At 33.1% G+C, this 23,816-nt stretch overlaps 1 protein-coding gene across 3 annotated transcripts in view; it reads right to left on the bottom strand.

Annotated features, from left to right (window-relative positions):
• Nucleotides 1-23,816, bottom strand: part of LOC150086307 (uncharacterized) — a 230,060-nt gene that overhangs the window by 68,744 nt on the left and 137,500 nt on the right. For 2 of the 3 annotated variants that reach the window (XM_090374462.1, XM_090374464.1), the window contains exons 11-16: nucleotides 21,177-21,234; nucleotides 17,014-17,091; nucleotides 15,954-16,013; nucleotides 11,159-11,326; nucleotides 6,764-6,826; nucleotides 240-302 (exon numbers count right to left, since the gene is read on the bottom strand). In XM_090374462.1, the coding sequence (XP_090230588.1) occupies nucleotides 240-302; nucleotides 6,764-6,826; nucleotides 11,159-11,326; nucleotides 15,954-16,013; nucleotides 17,014-17,091; nucleotides 21,177-21,234 (490 nt within the window). The remainder of the gene's footprint in view (nucleotides 1-239; nucleotides 303-6,763; nucleotides 6,827-11,158; nucleotides 11,327-15,953; nucleotides 16,014-17,013; nucleotides 17,092-21,176; nucleotides 21,235-23,816) is intronic. The other variant, XM_090374463.1, reaches the window with a different exon arrangement.

The raw sequence follows: 23,816 nt of genomic DNA, 5'->3' as shown, positions 1-23,816 counted from the left end.
TGAACTCCAGGAGCCTTACTTGCCTTTAGGCTTGAAAGTTTTTCTATTAAACAGTCATCTGTAATTTTGAAATCACTAATTTCATAGAATTGTTTAATTTTATATTTTCAAAGAATTGACTTTTATTATAAAGGTAGCATTAAGAAAGTATAAAACAATTTTACACTTCATAACTATCTCAAAACATTTTAATGTGTACACACTTTTATCATACACAGTAAAGTTTCTCAATAACTTACTTTTAAGTTCTAGTAATTCTTCATCTGCAATTTTCTTATTTTCTCTTGTCTCTGAGAGAAGTTCTGTAGTGTAACAAAGGAGGAAAGGAAGAGGATAAAACCATGTATTCATAAAAATTGTTTAAAAATCACAAAGTTACATTCCAAAATTCTCGATGGCAAATAACGTTACAAGCTTAGGTTGTATCAAAACTGAACTGTATTAAAGTATTGTCAAATGCCTAAAATCTATTTTTACTTTATTTCTTGTTGTTATTTAAACTCTCTATAATCTAGTTGGAAGAAAAATAATTTACAGATATATACTGCATGTGTGTAAGAAATATGCTTCAATTAAAATGATGAATATAACATGCAAAAGGTTATTTAGGATGAAATTTAATGAGTAGTAAAATGGGAACTATCTCATCATTACAATTCTCAATGAGTGCTTAAAACTGGACAGTTAAATAAAATTATTCCACTGTCCAATTTTAAGCATGTCATTTTGGTATAAATAAAGGTTCATTGATGATTTTTAACATTATAATAAAAACCAACATTCTGATTATAAAGAATAACTAGCAATGTGAGTGGGCACTCAGTTTGCATGGTAAGCAAAAAATCATGCATGAAAATTTCATTCACCAAAGCATAAATATTTCCAGCAATTACAATCTATAAAAAGCATGCATACATTCACAAAATTTATTTATTTAAAACAGGCATATACAGTATATTTATATTAAAAGGAAAAAAAATAATAAAAAAATACAGTTCAATCAATAGTCAGTAACATTAATTGGGAAATATTCATAGGCGAACTATCAGTCATAGTATTATTAATTCAACATGCATTAAAATAAAACATGCAAATTAGTATAAAACAGAGGGTTTAAAACAGAAAACATAAAAACACAGTTATAAAATATAAAATCTACTCACAGAACACTGCAGTTAAATATGAAGCTAGTGATATTTTAAAATATCATTTCCTGACTAAAAATTTAGAATAATTAAATATAACATATTTTTTATATTTTGTTCAAGTAAGATAAGTTTTAAGATGTCTGAAAACAAATATTCCATCACCAACAGTCATCAGAAATTACTAAAATTTCTTTATAAATACATTGCAACTTTGCTATACTACACCTCACTATACTTACTGCAGAAGTGATTATGGCCTCAAGGCAGACAATTATAAAAAAAAAAAAAAAAAAAACTGCAGCTTATAGTAAACCCTAATTACACAACAGAAACTAGAAAAAGTATGTCTATACCTGATAGGGAAAAGGATGACTAGCTAATTACTGAAGTGGTTTACAAAGTGTGGCATACCATAACAAACTATTTGTATTCTTTTCTGCAGCATGTTCAGTTGCAGAATAAATTTTTATAAATAACAGGACTATCTAGGAGTAATTAATGTAGATCTGCAATTTCTCATCAATTTTACTGTAGTTAGATGCATTAAAAAAAAATACATCAGTGAAATAATAATTACATAGGCACTTGCAAAAGTTATCATCTATGCTGTGAGATGAACTAGCTTCCGTATTTATCATTCATGATACGTTCAGTTACAGATTAACTTTTTGTAATCAACAGCATGTGATATCCTTTTCTAGGCTGTGAAATGACACTTACGAGGGGGTATCAAAAAGCTCATAGCCTTACCTAGAAATAACAGCCCTATAAAGGTGAAACTTCACAAGAACTTTAATCCCTTTCTATTCCTTTACTCCATGTATAGTAACACATCTCCCATCCATGGATCAATTGTTTAATGCCTTGATCATAGAAGTCCGCACTTTTTGTCTGAAACCACGATTCCATTTCCTGATGACTTCCTGAGATGAATTAAAGTCCACGCAATGGTTTCTTCATTGTACACACACCCAGTATTCGTTATTTATCACCAACTGATCAAAAAAGTTCTCAACATCCACATTACACAAATCCAACAGTTAGCAAAAACAGTGCATTCGGACATTGCTTCTGCAAAGGTGCCAGCAATATTTTGGAACCCATCATGTGGGGCAGACCCATAACTAATTCCCACTGCATTTGCGATAAAATGAATTGTCACACACCTGTTACTCAGCACCAGCTGCTCAACCTTTGTAACCATCTCACTGTCTGTGGATGTTGATGGCCTTCCTTCTCTTGGCTCTTCCAAGACACTTGTATGACCGCACTGGAACTCCCATTTCCACTTTTTTGTGTCATAGGAGGGACAATTCTGCCCATACACAGCTTTCATTTCTTCCTCAATTTCCTGAGCTTTCTTGCCCTGCAAATTCAGGAACTTGATCACTGCTCAATACTCCACTTTTTCAACCATAGCATCCTTCCTCAGATTCCAGGCTCCACCTCTGGTGTACGATCACCTAAGGGAATGAAATTTCACATGTTAGATATTGAATATATAGACAACTTATATTAAAAATGGCATCTTCCTACTGATGTTTTATCTAGGTCAGGGTACTTTTTGATACCCCCTTGTAGAATATCAAAAATTCTTAACAGAATAATGCAAGGTGTTCACAAATGATAAATGGCTTGTCAGCTTGCGTATTTTTAGAATTTGTCATTGGCCATAGTTCACATAATGTAAAGTTTGCTCTGTGCTATTAATAAAACGAAGCAGTGCATCTGTGAAAAATTATAAGAAACAACAAAAAAAAAATAATAATAATAAAATAAAAATAATACAAGTCCAATGTTGTTTGTTTATAGACTTTGGCATAAGGCCAAAAAAGCTATGATGCACTTTAAATCCAATAGTCTAATCCAGAATGTTACCCAGACATATTATTTTCTGTGGATAATGATTTCTGAGATGTGGGTGCTTGGCTTATAAGGTGACCTTCATAAAAGAATTAACTACAGTAACTCAGAGGATACCTGTTAGAAAAGAAAAAGTAACTTTTTTTGGTATATTAGAATATCATTCTAATGGAGATGTTTGCTTCTATTCTTTCTTTTTAAGTTAAAATTTTAACTGAGACTGTCTGTTATTTTACACAGCTCTTTATTCTTCAATTTAGAAAGATGCTGCAAAGTGCCACCATCTGACTCTGTTTAGTGTGTTACTATACCATGTAATTTGTTTGTTGAGAGAAACATAACAATTACATATTTTTAAAAGAACTCAACAGTTATTTTCTTTCCTGCCTCAGCACAAAGCAGAATCAGAAAGAGAAATAATATCTCTGTGATAAGTTATGCTAAACAAAAACTTCACTATAACGTATGTTAGAATATCCCTTACACTTACTAGACTTATACTGCAACATTACAGTACTGAAGAATAAACTGTAAATAAAGTGGTAAGTTTAACGAAGTTATCATTGTCCGTATTTACTACTGCCATTAACCATGCTTTCTGAATCCAGTGGTAACCCTTTCGGAACTGTTGGGTCAGTTCAGAAAGTTTTGTCAAACAGTGGAAAGAAATAACTAGAACAAAAACTGGCAAAACTGTATGGAGAAGGTTGAAGAAAATGGATCTAAAATTGTGTTAATTAAGAAGTCACTGCTCACTAAACAACAACAGCAAGCACTGGAATTTTTCAATAGATGAGTGGGAAACAAATTTTGTTTAGTTCATTTTGTTTCATAAAACAAAAAAATTATTTTGCTTTATGAAATTGTGACTGCTGTTACAGTGAATCTCTGCATGCTTCATGTACAATGAAGACTGTGATATTTCCCACTAGTCTTGGAATATGTTTCAGCCAATGGTGTAGGAAGATTAAAATTCTCTGATAGCACCATAAATGACATAATATGAAACGCTCTTCTTTCATCTTAAATGATAACCTCAGAAAGAGATTCATCGATAGAGAACTGATTTTTTAAGATGACTTCTACCTTGGTCACTGAGCAAAGAATTAAGACTTTTTTTGTTATTAAAAAATGTTAAAACATTATCTTAGCCTAGAAATTCATTGGATTTTGAGCCCTCATAGAAAATCTGTGGATTCAGTTAAAAAAAACAAAGGGGGAGGGGAAGAGGTTATAGAACTTCTCTGTAGCATCTAAACTGTCATAGTCCCATTTCCCCAAAATTAAAACCCATGCCTTTACTCTAACAACTGCAACTATTTTCTTTGTCTTCCAACTAAGTAGCTTCCCTCCTTAGTTGGAAAATTAAGAAAATGGTTGCTCCATGATGTCAACCGTTTCATAGGTATGATCAGGTCTAGAATATTCTTACCTTACCTAGGTTATTTAAAAATTTTGTTCCTCATGGTGTTATTGATTGAAGCAAGTGTCATCCCACTTGCTTCAATCAATAATGGATACATTGAAATTACCCATAATAAGACAGTCATATTTGCATACAATATGACTGCATCCATATGCACATAGAAGCTCTTGTCATACCCTTCACAATCTTCTGGTCTGCAGCCTATCTCCCCCACCGCCACACAGATTCCACGCTGGCACGCATAAGTTCTGAACCTGGGAAAGCCTTTGTTACATTCAAGCTGCTTTTGATAAGAAGCAGGACCCTCCCCCATCACTTCAATCATGTCTATCCTTTTAAACACATATACATACTGCAGTGAAACTCATCACTTGTTTCTGGGCGATACCATATTTCCATTAGCTTTATTATTATTATGTCAGTGTTAGTTGTCCTAACCATGAATTTGAATGCACTCATTTCATTGATGACACCCCTGCCATTAGACAGCCAAGATAAAAATGTTTGGGTATAGTTTACTATCTTGACACACTCCTTGAAGTTATTTAATTTTGTTTCCCTAGTATTAGCCCCAGGGGCTCACATCTGGTGAGTATGGGCTTAGCACACCTAGGTTCCTGAGCCGGATATCACCATTCTTCTCTTTTTTTCTTTATTGGTGATTTCCTTCTACTGCGCTCGCTCTCCCTCCCCCCAGGTTACTCAATTCTTTTTTTTGTCTGGTGCAGCATAAGCCTCAGGCTTCCTTGCACCATATGGCTAATAATAATAATAATAATTAGCTTCTGTTTGTTTGAAACTTCACTACCCTTGGAACAACTTGCATATAATCAGCTGTTGTGGCAACAAACAAGAACTCCTGAGACATGTGCAAGTGTTACTTAAATCCATATCATTATATAAATACATATCTACATTACTCCTATCCCTCCTAATGATTTCTGAAAAATTTTTACTGTTACATCACAATAATATCATATTGGGTATTTAATAGCCATTTCTAAGTTATTAAAATACAAAGCCAGTTAATAAAATGTATTATTTACCTTTACTACAAGCCTAATTTTCCTAATAATCCTAATTACACTGACTAATAACATATAGAACTTCTTCATTAAATATCCTAACACAGAGTTCGATTAAACGTGATTCAGGAAAAAAGAGATGGACAGGTTACAATACAATCAGATATAAAGTTTAGTTTATCATGTGCACTGTAAAACGGCAACCAAAAAGAATAAGGGTCCTGTCGATATTTTTTGGAGGTGGGGGGATTTGAAGTTTCACAACTGACCAACTAGAGAGATTCTGACTAAAGCTTATTCGGAGTCCAAAGAGCTCTTGAATACTTTCTCTCTGGATATTCAGATGAAGCTCTACTGATGTCCAGCATGATTGGCAGGCTGCCAAAAGGTGACATCAAAGGAAAATCTTACCTGTTTGGCACGCTCTATTGATGACTGTATGCATTGGCTCTCTGATCAACAGCTTTGGTGTGAAGAGAGAAAGTTATACAATGTGAGAAAGTATCCAGTGCACAAGTGAAACTTGCACCAGACATTTTTCTGCATGAAATTAATTTCAGCTTGTTTAGTTTCTTCATAATTGTAGGAACTGAAATCATGACTTCAGTTCCTGATTTTCATTTATAATCATTGAAGTTACTTGTACAGTACAAGTAACTTCAATGATTATAAAAGAGAGAAAAAATGCTTCGTAAAGTATATGTTTTTCTATTTGATTATATAATATGATATTGATACACAAAAGCAAAGCTGCCTTCTCATTAGCTGAGTTAAATTTTCTTTATCATTAAAATAGTTAAACTAATATAAATACCATCAGCTGAGGCCATTACATCACATGGTCCCATAAGGATGAAAGGTACAGTGAATGCTATTCTTTTTTTTTTTAAGTCTGCTGAAGTGAGCATTTACTGTATTGTTATTAGTTTCTACAGTTAGAGGAGACCATACACAACTCTAAGTCAGCTTCTTTCCAATAACAGCTCTAATAACATAGTACTTCTAACATTAATATTTATAATAAACTTATATATTCTTGCTTTCTTTTATAAGCTAATTTATTTAAATATAGATATGACCACTGTTGGCGAGGGGAATGGTCAATTTAGTTTATAAACAGCATATAATTATTATAAACTATATCTAAAGAACTGTTATAGTATCAGTAAATAAAACAAATTTAAAAAATACCAATATAGTCTGTGAGTAGACTTTAAGATTAATTTAGGCAAAGGAAAGACAAAAAAAAAAAAAAAAAAAACAAAACAAAACAAAAAAAAAAAAAAAAAACTACCCACTACCTTGAAGAAGGGTTATGCTGCATGAGAAGTAATGAAGTGACAAATGGAACTCGTCATTCTGGGCTAAAGGATAAACATACACAAGGTGAAAAACTGTAATAAGTGCAACGTGCAATCCAGCACAGACATGCCACATTATTTAACAATAATATTAACATGCAAAAAAAAAAAATAATAAAAAATAAAAAAAAAAATAATAAATAAATAAATAAAACAGGTAGGGTTAACATAACAAAACAAAAACACACTTAAGGAATTTTCAGTGATGAAAAGCAGTTATAAATGACATAAATACCCACATACACCACAATAATTAATAATTATACTTTTACAACAAATTTTGTTATATAACATATTCAATAACCTTGAGATTGTTCAGAATATATATATATATATATATATATATATATATATATATATATATAAACTGCCTGCATCAACAATAAAGCTATTAAAAGAGTTCTGTATTATAATAAGACCATCATGAAATCTAAAGCTGAGTAAAAATCACTCTCCACACAGACTTTAAAAATGAATTTAGTAAAATTCACATTCATTTATTTAATAAAACTCCACATTAAAAGCAAAATTATTTTGCTTTTAATATGGAGTCAAGTGTTTTACTTGACTGCTCTATAACATTACACCTTTCACACAGAAGTTAAGGAAACATATGGTTCTATATATCATACTAACTATGCAGTCAGGCTATTATATTTTTAATGATTATGGTTTATTTGGATAATCATTTGGAAAATAATTTGGGAATCTTTTCCAAACTGATTTTTGTCTATTCAATAGAAGACTGGCAAATAGGCTCTGATGATCAGAAATATTATGAATAACCTTTGGTTTGTAATAGTCCATTTTTTTTAAAATGTTACATACACGTGCTGCTCCCTTACCATGTTCTTCAAGTCTGTTAGCACTGGTGTGATATACTATAACATGAGTGTTGAAATGGTTGTAAAATTCCACTCTATTTTAAAATGCTTATAGCACAGGCAGCTTTAAAATATTTTTGAAAATCTTAATTATTTTTTCCATTTCCAGTGAATGAAATACTTTTTTGTCCTATATCATTAAAATATTATAATTATAATGGCAAGTTATTTTATTTTAACAATGCTGTAACATAAGTACAGATTTTCACATAATACTTAACTTTTAAATAAAACGAGAAACACAGAATTTTCTCTTTCTCTCTTAAAAAAAGTCTTGCTAATTGAAAAGTTAAATGTTTTGTTGCTGCCACAAATCAGAAACTGTAGTGTTTTATGTCTTCTTCATGCCTGAAAGTGGCCCTCAGTGTTGTAGGAGAGTGAGCACTGAGCTGCTATAAACAATCCACTCATAGCAGGAAGTTCCCTAAGTCCAGTCACAAAAATTTTGTGAATTGCAAGTGGAGGCATGGGATAGAAAATGAATTGCAAGAGTCACAGATTTCCCAGCCACCAAAACTTACATGGGGATTTCCTTAAAAGGCACCAGAAGTGCCAGCAAGAATCATTTTTTTTTTTATGTGCAACATACCTCCTGGGTGGGGACTTATCCCCAAACCAATAGGTTAACAAGTTTGTACCTTAGATCACCCTCAAGCATAATATGCTTGAAGTTTAACTAAGTTTGATCTGTACACTAGGTTAAATGCTGCACTGAATAAGTGCCATCACTGATGTAACAGAATGACTGAGCACTTGGCAAGCACTCACTCATTCTACCAAGCACTCAAACTGGGCTGCACATCATGCTATTTTTGCCCTGATGCCTTGAGTGTTCAATTTCACTGTTTAATTCTGGTCCAGCAAAATGTATTTTGCTCTTAGCCTTGCAAAGATATATGCGATACATACCTCTATTGGCCTCCCATATAAATGGCATTCAATTTTTCTTATAAAAGTGCTGTTCATTCATAATACATAAAAAAAAAATTCTATTATGAAATTATTATAAATTTTTATCTCACTGAAATAGTCTACAACACGAAAAATTAAACATCATGTCTTTTCAATAGCAAACTTTGTCACATTGTAGTCTATCTTTTAAAAAAATTCTTAATTGGTTCTCTTAATGAGAACCAATTAAGAATTTAAATTATACACTGTTCAAGATTTGCTACTCCCTGAAATTTCTTTTACAATCTTGTCTTTCTATGAATTATTTCAATAACAAAATTAAAATGTTATGGCAGTGAACTGAAATTCAAACTTTTTTTTTCTAAGGCTCACTGTTTATTAAATCAGTATCCATGAATTTTCTTCAAATTTTAGCCCTTAATTAATGGTACTCATATATTTTTATTACTTGAGATTACATTTATGTCTTTATTTATGTGGTCGTTACAAACTCATACCAAAAAAAAACAAGAACTCATTATTATAGATTAAAACACTTTTTTCCCTAGAAATCAGTCACAAAACGTTTTTTAATAAATCAAACTAAAGACATTTTTATTTATGTTTTTTTTTTTTTTTTTTTTCATTTTGACTAATCTGTATTCCTTCAAAAGTTATGCAGTGACAGACATTACTTATTAGTTCACTCTTGTATATCATCTTACAAAAAAAGGAAATTTTAAGAATTACTGAAAGCAACCATGACTCCCTAGAAACATGAGAGAGAGATGCTATTTATTTTTGTAGTATGAAAAATACCATTCACTGGATAATACTATAGTTTACAGCCCTTCATCCCTTCCTGGGGGATATTAAACAACACACAGAGTAATCCGAGTTTCTCATAATATTTAGAATAAACAAAAAAAGAAAAGAATCAAAGTATTTTAGTAATGCAGTCAAAAGTAAGATATCTGTGACTTTGCCTAGTGCTAGGCAAATGAACAAAACTGTGCGTGACTGCCAAGTTTTACATGAATTGGTATCTGGAAAGAATGTTCAAGTTGTACACATTCAAAAATGCTGTGGCTTGTTCTCAGCCTTTTATAGTTTCTAAAGAACAGTTAGACAAGAGATGATGATAATATTGTTGGGGGTTTTGTCTCTGACTGCACTACATCTGGCAACAATTAGCTGCCACATCTCTATTTAAAATGGAACAATTTTTATATTCCACAATAAAAAAAATAATTAGAATTTGAGAATTACATGAAAAAAAACGTGTTTTATAAGGGTTATATATGGCTGTTACACAATATTGATATTTATTCAAGCCCTATGGTTTCCTAAATTTTTTTTTTGCTTATTTGATTTCTTAAAATTCTTTTTACTTTTTAGCATAAAATAAAAAAACATGCAATCTTAAAAAAATCGATTTATTGCATTAAACTGAGTTTACAATTTTTTTTATAAACTTATAGAATAAGTTTATAAAAAAGTTTTTAATGTTTTAACATTAATGTTTTTAAATACTGTTAAAAACTCAAACTTCTGAATTTTTTTCCTGAAATTATTATATTAACTTTTTCATAAGTAAGTTTATGGACTGTCAAAGGGCTATCCAGAGTTTTTTTCCCGAGGAATTTGGAAATTTGTAAAACCTGAAAAATTATGTACAGAAATGCCTTTAAATATTAATTTTTTTCTTCTTATTTTGATTTTTTAGCTGAACATTAGAGGGTGATTATTATAAAAAATGATATCTAAATTTTATATAAAAAAAGGAGGGGGAAGAAAACTGAAATAAATCTAAAAAATAAAATTGTTTCATTATTTATTTTTTTTTTTGTAGTAATATTTTCTGTTTATATATATATTATTTGATTCATTTTCATCAACTTCAGGATCCAATTCTGACTGCAATATTTTCTTCAATTTTGGCTTGTTTACGTAAGCACACATCATCTTGAATCATGTTAATCAGATTCCTATGCTGATTTTTGAAATTATCATAAACATAAGAGCTACTATTACATCAGCTTCAAAACATATATCTACATTCATACTTCTTTAGTCCCTCACATGAAAAAAAAAAAATGCATATATGTGCATTCTTGTGAAATGATTCAAGGGTGTTGTTATTCAATTTAAAATGTATTTAAAAAATGTCATTTTTAATGAAAAGATATTATGTAGCATTAAAATTGGCATTATTTTCAGGTGTAGTTTTTTTTGCTAACAGTAAGCAATCTAAATCTCAGTAAGAAATTATAATAAAAAATTTAATCAATTTTTTTGCATAAAAATGCTTCAAAAGAAGTAATTGTCAGTGGTGTTATCAGAGTATGAATCACATCATTACCATTAAACTGTCAGCTATCAAACACTGAATAATTTTACTAAGGACAGCATAAAATTAAATTTTAAAAAAATTCACTGTACACACATAAGCCATACAAGGTTTTGAGGATTAAATTTTACAAAGCAACATTCTGTAAGTAATCACTAAATAAATCAAATAATATATCAAAATAAAGACCTAATAAGATGGCAACCCTACTTTTAAGCTGTGCTATTTCTGCTTGGAGCTCAATAATATATTCTCCTTTAGTATGTGATGATATACTACTTAAGTCCCCATTAGGATGACAGTCCTCTTCATTGGTCCCATGATAAAAAAGTGTTCTGCTTGTTTCATTTTTCTCATTCTCTGCCTGAATATCTAGTTCTGCAGATTAAAACATAAATAAAAAAAAAAACTATGAAGAAACCTAGAAAACAGCATAAAAATTTTCTGGTATAAAAAATCTTAAGATGATCTTATTTTATTAGATTGCAATAATTATCTCTACAATTACATATGGTACACCCTGTGAATGTACCACAATGACAGCCATTTCCAAGCCATATATCTTGTCATAGAAATAGACATGCATCTAATAGCACATAGATGCACAGTTTTATGACAAAAGAATTTAATTTTAATATTGTCAACCTTACAAACTGTAAATCCAATATACCAAATAAAGTACATACAGTAAACCCTTGCTAATTCGGATTAATTGGGGGCGAGATCATCCAGATTAAGTGATAATCTGGATTAGTGAAGCAAAAGAGCCCTAAAAGACAAAAAAAAAAAAAAAAAACTTAGAACACAAATAAATGGAAAATTTAATGAAACTGTGGTGCATGAAAAGTTCAGGAGAGCTGCCGTTTCAGAGATGCTTAGTCCAGCACATCTTGCACCTACTGCCATGCCACGTTCGAAGTCCGTTAGATCACTCCTTTTCCCCACTCTTACTACAGTTTGTACGCTTAACTGATACTAGAAAGGTTGTTCTGCTGCATTTATATCCATGGTCATGTGACTTGCGGCATTGTGGGACAAACCATTTGTGTGCACAGCAAGGGTGTACCTAATAAAGTGGCAGCACAGTGTATGTATATACGCCTGAGTAGGAGATCCATCAGACTCAGTCAACAACAATACTGAACAACACGCAAGACAATGTATGTTCCGTCTCTCTCTGCGCAGTCAATCAGCACACAGTCAAAGTTACTCATCTGCCTTCCTAAATTCCATACGTCTTTCAAAGTACTCAACACTGAATAGAAATTTTTATATTTTGATCAAGATTAACTGTAACCGGATTAGTCAGGGTTTACTGTACTAATATCACAAGAACAAAAACTTATAGCAGATATACAATGAAAGGACAGAATTCATGGGATACCTGGTTCCTGGGCAGCATAGTGCTGTCACCGTGCATTCTCGTTAGTTGACGAATCCACTGCTTGGCAGGTATATAGGTACACTGCATCAATGCATTCACGTCGATGTCAGTATGAATAAATGCCGTGAGTTAATAATATAAAATAATAATAACATACTTTGAAAGAGGGATGATAGTGGGTATCTGACATATGGGTCACGGTATTGCATAGGTGGTACAGAAATTGCACTATCCCTGTTTGTCTCATGCATCAAAAACAAGAAATTGTCTCAGTTTTGGTGCATATAAAGAATATGACTGCAATATGTTACCACCCTATTTGAATGTGATGAAATACTGCCTCTTGGTTTGTCTCAACATAAATATAAAAAAGCAAATGAACCCTCTGTTAAAGAAATATCACAAATCCTGAAATGATTAAAACCTATTATAATAAATATAGAATGATTATGAAACCAATGAAGAGTAGGAAAAGTGATTCTTATAAAGCCAACAGATTTTCTAGAAAAGCAGCAAAAGATCTTTTTAATATTTGTTTATGCAGGTGTTCAGATATTTCTTTGTGCAATTGTGATAGGATTGCAAAGTAACAAAGACAGAATACACTTTCCTTTCATATCAAATAAGTGACATGATAATAGGCTAAGTTGATACCACTAAAAAGTCAAAGGTTAAAATGAAAAACCAGAGCATTACTTCTCTCCCTGTAAAGTGACATAGAGGCAGCACAACCAATTCAAAATGTAATAATGATTAACCATATGAGAACGTAACTCCATCTAAAACGATGGTGATGATTATTTTGTTCTAACTACTACTTGCAGAGAGCTCTGGAAACCGGTGATGAAAAAAACATCAAGGCAAAACAAGCACATCTCAAATGATGCTGCCACAAACAGTAGTTCGTGTCAGCTTGTGACAAGACAGGAGTATCTGATAGAAATTCACTACTATGATTGCTCATGCAATTTTGTAAGATGTGATGATTACAGAAAAGGACAGTTCAAAAGTTCTAGATGGAAAGTACAAGGCATGGCAATAAAGTTCCCAGGTTGCTGCTGTTGTGGTTATGTTCGATGAGTTTGAAAATAAATGGAAGTGGTATGTTGCAGTTCAAATTTACTCTGACAGAGGGTGGTACGGAGACTGTCCAGTATGCTGACAGGTTGCAAGTAACAACCAGTTTCATGTAGTGTTAAAGTTCTGTGTCACAATTTGCAATGGAGCAATAAATGAATATCATTTTGCTTTAAACTGGGAAATACTGCAGTTTTTAACATATGAAATGTTAAAAACTGTTTATTTATGGTGATGTTACCTTTCTAAATTCAAAACAGAATTGGATGGTTACCTTGTGGGAATGAGAATATTACATTTCATTTTATATTATTATTTCACTGTTGGCAGACACGAAAAACGTCACTTCTTTGGATCTTTAGGCCTTACTAATACTAAAGCTCGATGGAATGGGGTAGGAGATAAATGATTCCTTGAAGAATGACAAGGAGTCATACTGCTATAAAATAAATAATATGCAGCAATTTCAGAGAAGAACCTATTAGAAAAATTACTGAGGCTGAGGAAAGGCAAGGCTCTAGGAGTGCACAGTATACACTCTGCTAGACTAAAACAGGCTGTATGAAAATATGCATCAGCTCATTGGGGATGTTAATAAGATCATCTTTACACTTTAAGATGGTTCCACTGGACTAGAGAAGCACCAGCATCTCCTTAATCCACGAAGGAGATGAGAAAGACCCAACTGGCAACTGCAGACACGCGAGTTTGACTTAAGTGGTGGGTAAAATCATGGAGGCCATGGTTAAGGACAGAGAACCTCGATAGAAATAGTATCCTTAACAGATCACAGCACGGATTTGTTTCTCGATAAATCTAGTTAATCATTATAATAGTGTCATAAAACAGTTGGATGCAAGAATTTATAATTTCAATATTATTTGCTTTCAGTAAAGCTTTTGTTATGATTCTCCATTCATATATAAACCATACAGGGTCATCAAAAAAGGTGTCTGTGATTTTCCTTTTAATTATCTTTGGAAATATTTGATTGATTGCCGTGATCGTAGCAGCAAACAGTGTGGTAACTCACTAAGTTTTATTTGTCACCTCAACAATGACCTTGGCTGCGCCGTGAGTGTGCACAGAATGACTCCTACATGCACTGCCTCAGACAGTGTCAGTAAGATGGCCTTGCAACAGAAAGTGCAGTGTGTGTTGTGGTATGCTGAATTTAAATCTGTCATAACAGTGCAACGTCAATACCGATGTATGTCGGTATTGAAATTCAGCATACCACAACACACACTGCGCTTTCTGTTGCACGGCCATCTTACTGACACTGACTGAGGCGGTGCATGTAGTCATTCTGCACAAACTCACGGCCCAGTCAAGGTCATTGTTGAGGTGTCAAATAAAACTTAGTGAGTGACCACACTGTTTGCTGCTACAATCACAGCAATCGATCGAATATTTCTGAAGATAATTAAAAGGGAAATCATGGACACCTTTTTCGACGACCCTGTATTTAAACAAAGTAAACCATGAAATTTTACAATATTATTTTCTAAATGTGGCATTATCGATAAAAGTTGCCATCAATAGGCTGTTTATTTTCTTTTTATCTTATATATATATATATATTTTTTTTTTCTTTTTAAATTTTTATATATATATTTTTTTATTTAGTTGTGTATTTAATTTTTTTTTTTTTTTTTTGCCAGTGCAGCAAAAGCCTGTGGCTTCCTTGCACTATTTGACTTATATTAAATACTAGTATTAATGTTATATTTATTTGCAGTTATAACAAATAAATATTAACTTAAATAAGACTGAGTATTTATTTGTATCCGTAGAAAAGGAATGGCAACAACATCCGATCAACATTTACTCTGGGTGCAAGCATTTTAGTGAAGCAAACAAATCAGTGTAATTTGGCAACTTGCTGATAATGAGTTCATGAACCACGTGTATTTGTTTATGTCGAGATTAAAGTAATAGCAAACAGGCTATAGTTTAATGTTTAATTAACAGTTCTTGCTTGACATTAAGAATTTATATCAGTTCTACCATGGAAAGACAAAACAAAAAAACACAGACCTGTGCCCAAATGAATTGTGCAGCTGCTTATAGCTTAAGACAATAAAACACAGATATATTTCATTGCCTCTATGATATTTCTTTGACAGACTAATTTGTTAGATGTCTGCAATTCTGCAAGATCCATTCCACGCAGGATGGATCTACTTATGAAATGAGTTTTGCACTGAATTTAAATTAGTTCTACCATTGAAGGAAAAAAAATTCCCACACCTATGCCCTAAAGAGTTATGTAATTTATTATAGCTTAAGTAATAAAACACAAATATATTTCATTGCTTCTTTTATAGACTAACTTGTTAGACCTGCAATTAGTTTGAAGCAGAATGGACCAACTTATGAACTGAGTTTTGCATCATCAGGATTTGTACTCAACAATAACAATTAATGAGCAAAGAGAAAGTAATATGAAAGCCATTTTGAATTTAAATTATTTGAGTGAGAAAAAAAAAAAAAAAGAAAGGGAGTGGGGGGAGAACCTTTACATACATGACAGATACTTACTGCCCCCATCCATCATGTACTTCTTTTCTACCATCTCTTTTTCTGGAACATCAAGGTGATCTGCAATCATGAACACATACTATAAGTAATATAGTGAAACATAAAAATATGTACTTTTGGAAATTTTTAATTCACATTCTAAGTTAGTTCAAATGCAAGGAGAAATATATATTTTTCATAATTCAAGGGAAACATGATGGTTACAATACAACCATCATCATGTTTCTTTTACCACACCATCATCATGTTTCTTGTAAATATAGGTTACTGTGTAATTATTAGTTTTACTACTTCTAATTAATTACATAATTATTTGATTTATGCATCAATTTAATCTTTAGGCCTCTAGAAAAGCTAGCCTATCTGCACATATTGTTGTGATTCTGCAAATGCTATTTATCTTCAGTTGATGGAAAAATCTATATATGAGTAACAGTTTACAGTCTAAACATATGACACTGTCAGCACTCCTTGCATGTTTCTCATTTTGCTATGATCCACTGCATACCATCGAATTTCAGTTATCTTCCAAATGGCTTCAGCACAACAAACGGGGCTTGTTTTACTCTGACTTCATTCACTCTCCAGGGTAAAATTTTCAAAAAAAATGTTCCATAATTCTATTTTCTTAACTTCGTAGTTACTAGTATCAACTACCCACCCCCACTTCATTCTAGCTGCTTATTTCTGATTTTTTCTTTTTTTGATTATTTCTTTGTAATGCTTCTAGTATACACAAATGTATATAATATCGATGTGTAGATACACCATAGACAACTCTTATGGGAAGTGAAAACAAACTCCAATGGCAGAGAGCATTTTTGAATTTAAGGATCAATTATAACTACAAAGCTATTTCAGAATTTCACTACAGGCAGTATAATTAACTGGGATGAAAAATTAATGAAAAATATTTATATAATGTCAAGTTATAAGCTTTTAAATAAAGAGAGGAGTTTTCACTATGATGATCGGAATTATGAGTTCCTTCATGAGAAGTTTATCGTAAAAAGATTTTTATTTTTTAATAGGACATTTATTAAGATAGGCTATTACTTACCATCGGTCAAAGTTGGTACGCTTGTGGTTTCAAGATTATCCTCTAAATGGGATTCTTTTTTTAACTGTTCAAAGCGTGCTGTAACAAAAATATTGTATATGTTAATTCCACAAGAGTTCTACTCTACTCCTTAAAAATACCCATTTCAATTCTACCTAATCAAAAACTGTAAATAAAATAATTGTAAATCAAATAATTCCACTAGCAAATTCTGACCACAGTGACAAGAACCATACAAGTAAACATGTAACAGAAACCACAGATTTACATAGGTGATGTGCTTAACAAACTAAGACTTAAACACCCATATTCTGGGAAAGAATGGAAAATCAGTTTCTGTTACATTGAATGTTGATGTGTGTTGTGGCCTCAATTTCCGTGAAAGTGAACACTTCCATCTACCTAATTTTTCTAGATCTTGTTTCAATAGCATACCATGATTACTGTAATTACCCGCACTTCCAACTTTTGTATCATCTGCAAACAGATATTAAATCTGGTAGGCCTTCATCAATATTATTAATAAATATAAAAAACAATGGGCCCATATCTTCCAAGAAGTCTTTGCTGTTTTTCTTTGCATCCTTTGCGAAAGATTTTTTGTGATCTGCCTTTGCTTGGCTAACCTCCTTTGTGAATTGATTAAATATTAGTTTATATCTACCATGAGCTTCTGTGTCGCCTGATAATTTATATGCATCCCATGCATTTTTATTTTCTGCCATGAGTCTCATTTGACATCCATTTGGACCTAAACCCTGAACCGTATTCCTTAGTTGGTATGAAAAGCCTAGTAGCCAAGATTAATTTCTTGATTAATTCCCATTTAGAATTTGCGGATGGTAACATCATCAGTTGGTTCAACTGTATAGAATTTAAAAACTGTCTGAAACCAATGTAGTCATGTTTACAAAAGAAAAAACCCTTCCATTTACCCTGGATGGTAGTTACATCTTTAAGTAAATCACACATATCAGTACACTGTAATCACTGCCACCTAGTGGTTCCTTTACCTGCAGGTTTTTAATACATTAATACCCCGAAGTTACGCGATAGGTGGGTCCGACGAAAATCGCGTAAGTCGAATTCGCGTAAGTCGGGGTACAACTTTGCATATAAATACGTATAAATTTTGCTTAATTGGGACCAGGGACTAACAAAAACACTAGTTTAGAAGAAAAATATTAATAAAATTGCAGTTCTTTATACAGTTTAATACAAAATATGTATTAAAAAAAACAAATGACTTACGTTAAAAAGTAATTTCGATGTCGATGGCTTCATAAAATCTAACAAATTCGTCTGACGCGCCTTCTTTTTTTCACGCAGAATTTCTTCGTAGCAAGCTAATAATTTTTTTATTCCTTGCTTTGTAGCTATAACGCGTTCTTCGTTGGAGTCTATGTTTTCTAAAATTTTTAAGCCCTTTACAATTGAGCCCTTTACAATTTTCAACCTGTCGAGTTTGTAATTGTCATGTGCTTCTCGCCGTTGCTTCATTTAGGTCTGTAGCACGTGCAATATCACATGGTCTTTCATTTCGCTCAAAGCGTTTTACAATTTCATATTTTTTCTCTATCGACAGAGGTGGACTGGCCATAAGCCTTACCGGGGAAACCCCGGTGGGCCAGTGTGATTTTGGCCATAAACCATAGTATGAGGCCACTATAAATTTTCCTGGGTAAGAATTTTTGACCCAGTCTGCCTCTGTTTATCGATAATTGCTTTTCTTTTTCTCTCTGAATCTGCAGTGTCTTCACCAGGACGCTTCCTTTTCACACCTTTTAATTAAGTATTTTATTCATTTTTAGGGAATAAAGCGCAATTACAAAACGAGGAGGCACGCTTGATACACATAAACAAAGCTGCCCGCACGTAGCAACTGAATAAACAACACCATAAAGGCAGAGATACACTATTAACACCACACATTTCTAGGGGTTACTCCCATAAAACAATAAAAATCCAGTTGCGTTTCTGCTAGTGAAATCTGTTATAAACTGGTAGTAAACTCGATCTAATTGCATTTGCGATTATACCGATAGCTGGAATTGTGTTGGTTTTTACGTTATTATGGTGAAATGTGTTTTTCCCTTCACTGATATAAAAAACATAAAAGCAGCAAAGTTGAATTTTGTTCAACTTTCGCTCTCATTCTACGCCGTTGCACCGTATATCGATAACATATGAAAAACGACCTTGAAGATAGTGGGCGGCAGCGTTGCCAAATGAAAAAATCAAGAACCGCGTAACTCCGAGTTCGCGTAAGTCGGGGTATTACTGTACATGAAAAACCACTGCTGATAATCAGATTAAGAGTATTACTCCCTCTGGTTCTTTCTGAACATGCTGCTGTAGAAAATGATCATCCAGTAAATCCACAAGTCTTGCTAGTGTGCGAGTGACCAACCCACAAGTTCTAGTCAATATCTGGGAAGTTAAAATCCATTATAAGACATCCTGATTTACTGGCCTGCTCTATTTCTCTGTACAATTATTCATTGTACTCAGAGTCATTAGGCCTATAACACACTCCTGCTCTCATTTTTGCTTTCCCAGTGCTTATGTCACACCAAACTGAATCAACATTGCACTGTCCCCCCCATGTTACCTGGATGCACTGCCATAGATTTTATGTGCTTCCTAACTAAGAGAATAACCCCACTCCTATCCTTTTTGTACACATTGTCTTCGCCATATTCAGATTCTGCAACCCTTGTATGAGTGACACCACAGCTCTAAAATCCCAAAAATGTCTGCATTTTATGTCTTGACCAGCACTTCAAATTCATCAAATTTATTTTCTATGCTCCTAGCATTGGTGTACATGCAAGTATACATGCACCTGTTCTTTTTCTTAATTACTCTAATAGAGCCTTGTTCCATGATGAATTCCAACAGTCCTTGAAATTTCCAGCACCTTAGGCTGCTGCTCATTCCAATACAAGGAGCCCAAGAATCACTTTCATCTGTGCCTGCAGCTATTGTTAATCTATTAGTCCGCATATCTCGCCATAATAAATTACTTTATTGTCATCTTGCTCGGATGTGGTTACAGCCTTCAATTTACAGTAACTGACCACTATTCCTTCCAAATTGAGATGTGCTGACTACTTACAAATTTTCCTTACCATGGAATAATGTTCCCCACACGCTAATGTGGGAACAATAGGGCAGATTTGTATGTTATTTGCATTCCATACTGTCTTCCCAAAACCTCTCTTACTCATCCAGACTATCAAAAAGGCTAGCCGGGTGGGTAAAGTGCCTGCCCAGCAACCCAAAGGTCGCGGGTTCGAATCCCATCTCGGGCTTGGATCAAAGTACTGCAAAAACCTTGCGAGGCGCATTATGGCCACAGAAGCCGATGCGGCAACAACTATCCAAAAAAAAAAAAAAACTATCAAAAAGTGAACAGTCGGGATTATGTTCCATCACTTACAAACTTTCTCTAGCCCTGATCATACAGAGGTAAAGTTCTGCTGCACACCTTTTCTACAGATATTTCCACGGAAGCTGTTGTTCCAAATTAACATCTTTAATTCCATCTCCTTCTGATAACCAGTCCTAACACATGTATCAACTACTTAATATCTATCCATTCCAATACATTAAAACTAAAGCAAAAGCATATTCTAGATCACATGCTCAGTATATGCTGTACTCAATACTAAAAACAAGCAGAGTCACTAAGAGTAACTTTGAAACCAATAATAATATATTCAGTAGGTGTGGTATTAAAAATATATCAAAGTTGGCTGAAATCTGAAAGAAAAGTAAACATCTATAAAACAGTAATGGGCATGTGATTTTCAGAAATCTGTGAAAATTGGAAAAGTTAGCGGGTATGAATTCCTAACTTCAATATTTTAACAATTTCAGTGGAATAGAAATTGTAGAATTAGTGGAATTTGCATTTATATTCCATATGGAAAATCTGTTATTGCTCTTAAGTCTTATCCTGAGGTTCAAACTGCTGTTTGTTTCATTACTTACTAACAACCTTGCATTTTCAGTCTGGTCCTTTTTAAAAACGTTCAACAGTGACCTTTAATTACTAGTCATGCAATACCGAGTGATCAAGCAATATGGATATAGTAAAGAAAAAGTCATTTTTAATAAAAAAAATAATATAAATATATATATATTTTTTTAAAGATTACCTTTCATTGCTGCCAGCTGTTGCTTTGTGAAGTCATTATCTGCTTGAAGAGATTCAATCTGGAAAAACAAATTCAGTAAATGTTTTTTATTTTAAAAACTGGTTTATAATCAACATGTTAAAATCCAGTATTATTATTAAAATAATCTGGCACTTGTATCAAGGATTGCATTTGTCTGTAGATGGGTAATATAATCCAGTAAATCACTAGTAGATTGACAGTGACAGAATCCATACAGGCAACTACTGATCAGATGGAAGGTTTCCACGGTTAATCGATCTTTCCATTACTTTAGAAAGAGTAGAAGTGCAATGGGATGATAATTGGATGGGAGTGATTTGTTGCCCTTTTTAGGAATTGGCTAGATACGAGCAAATTTCCAAGAAGGGAAATGCTGGTGAAATGAGAAGGTGTAAAAAGGCAACACAAAACTGAAGTAAACTCAAGAGCACAGGTTTTGAGAACAAGTGGAGCAATACCACCAGGACCTGGTGCTTTTTTGGTATCAAGACCGTTCAAAATTCTTCTGACATCCTATTGACAGTGGAGTGAATTGGTAGGATGCTAGCAATACAATACAATCTAACCCAGAAGGCCGAAAAGCGATCAGCTTTATCTTTGGCTAAGGTGGTGGCAATAGAACCATCCAGTTTTGACTGGATGATTCTAATTTTGACTGGATGGTGGAAATAGAAATGGGAAAAAGTTGCAGCCAATAGCTATGGCAAGAGACCAGAATGCTCCACTACCATTTGGACAAGAAGCTAGTTTTCTACTCTTAGCCTGTTCGAAATCTACATCTTTGCCTCCTTTTTTATGTATTACAGTAAACCCCCGCTATTCGCAGGGGTTACGTTCCTGAGAAATGCCCCAAATACCGAAAATGCGAATACAGAGTTATGGCTCCCATAGTAACAAAGGGGTTCCGTTCCAAAGTATGAAATATGTAACAAAAACTAGTCTAATATTTTGTCTATGTATGTATTATACCTTCATAATATGACTATGTACATAGACAGTACATAGTGAAATGCAAGCATATGGCATCGAAATGAAAATAAGAAACAATTTAATATTAAATGTATTATTTATTAGAAATTTCAAACCAGCGCCTTTGCTAGCTAAAAAACTTATCCCACCAGTGCTATCAACAGTTTCGCTAAAGTGTTGATAAAGGAGTTTTGCCTTTTCACGAATGATGAGTGAACTTAACGGAATTTTATTTTGAGTTCGGTCTTCTATCCACAGATTTAAAGCTTTTTCCATTTTTTCTAATTTAACATCACGAATTACAGAGCAAATTTTTGAAGCAGTTAGCGCGTTTTCACGGACACTATGGCAGATTTTTTCTTCCGATTTCTTGATTGATTGTACCGTTGACTCATTGATTTTATAATGTTTTGCCACTGAGGAGACACTTTCACCATTAGAAATTTTATCTAATAACTCAATTTTATTGGTTAATGTCATCAACTTCTTTGATCTTTTCACATTTCCCTTGTTATTCGTAGCCATATTTTTGTATGGGTTAGGAAGAACTTGTCCACAATAAGTCACTTTCTTCCATTAACACACTCGAAAAAGTCTGTTTTACACTGCAAAACGGTAGATTTTTCACTTTTGTAAGCATATCAATTTATAAATTGAAAATTTATTCAATTTATAAGCATATAAATTAAAAGCAAACGACAAAACCTTCCATGACAAGTGCATAACACACACTGAACAAGGATTAGCAGGAAACATCCATACCGGGATTTTGTCACCCCCCCCTCCACTGAGTGCTGTTTTGACGGGGAAAGATAATTTTAGCCACGCCCATGTTTTTTATGGCGGAAAATGTTCACGGTGCTTTAAAATGCACATTTTTTAGGTTTCATTTTATATTAAATCAGCGACCGCAAATAGCGAGGGTTTACTGTATTTTACACCTCCTTTACCAAAATTTATTTTCCTTTTCCAATACCATTTGCCTTTACTTCTGTTCATTTTCTTACTTATATTTCATCTTCACTTTAAACTTATTAGTCATATCACATACAAAGCCTGTTCTAATTTACCAACCTGCCTTTCCTTCAGATTCGCCTCATTCATCTTTAATCTCCTTTCAAATCCTCTTATTATTGCATACATTAGCCTGTTATTATTATTTAAATTTTATTATACTGTTTTATCTAGCGTACAAGTTAGTGCAATTGCATCATTTCTGTACGTAACCAACTACTTAAGTAGTTATAAGTTGGCATCATTAAGTATATCTGATATTGTGAATACCTTCACAATGAGTTACCACAATATTGCACTACTTCAAAGCCCCAGGAGAAGGCCATTGTTACCTATTCTCAGCAGATACCATCACCCATATGGCACGGTTTCGGAGCTTATTGGCTCCTCATCAGTGGGTGGATGGGCAGGTACCCTGGTGTTGCAATGATGACAACCCAGTTGCAAAGTATAACTCCACAACATGAGAGATGCTCGATGGTGTGGGATAATTTAGATTCAAGGTAGTGCAATATCATCGTAACTTGTTGTGAAGGTATTCACAATATGAGATATACTTAATGATGCCAATTTATAACTATTTAAGTAGTTGGCTACGTACAGAAACGATGCAACTGCACTAACTTGTATGATAGT

Source organism: Mastigoproctus giganteus, chromosome 5 (genome assembly GCF_048544385.1).
Source record: "Mastigoproctus giganteus isolate SK-2022 chromosome 5, ASM4854438v1, whole genome shotgun sequence".
NCBI classification, from domain to species: Eukaryota; Metazoa; Arthropoda; class Arachnida; order Uropygi; family Thelyphonidae; genus Mastigoproctus; species Mastigoproctus giganteus.
Note: the sequence above shows the minus strand (reverse complement) of the source record. Positions and strands in the feature narration are given on the sequence as shown.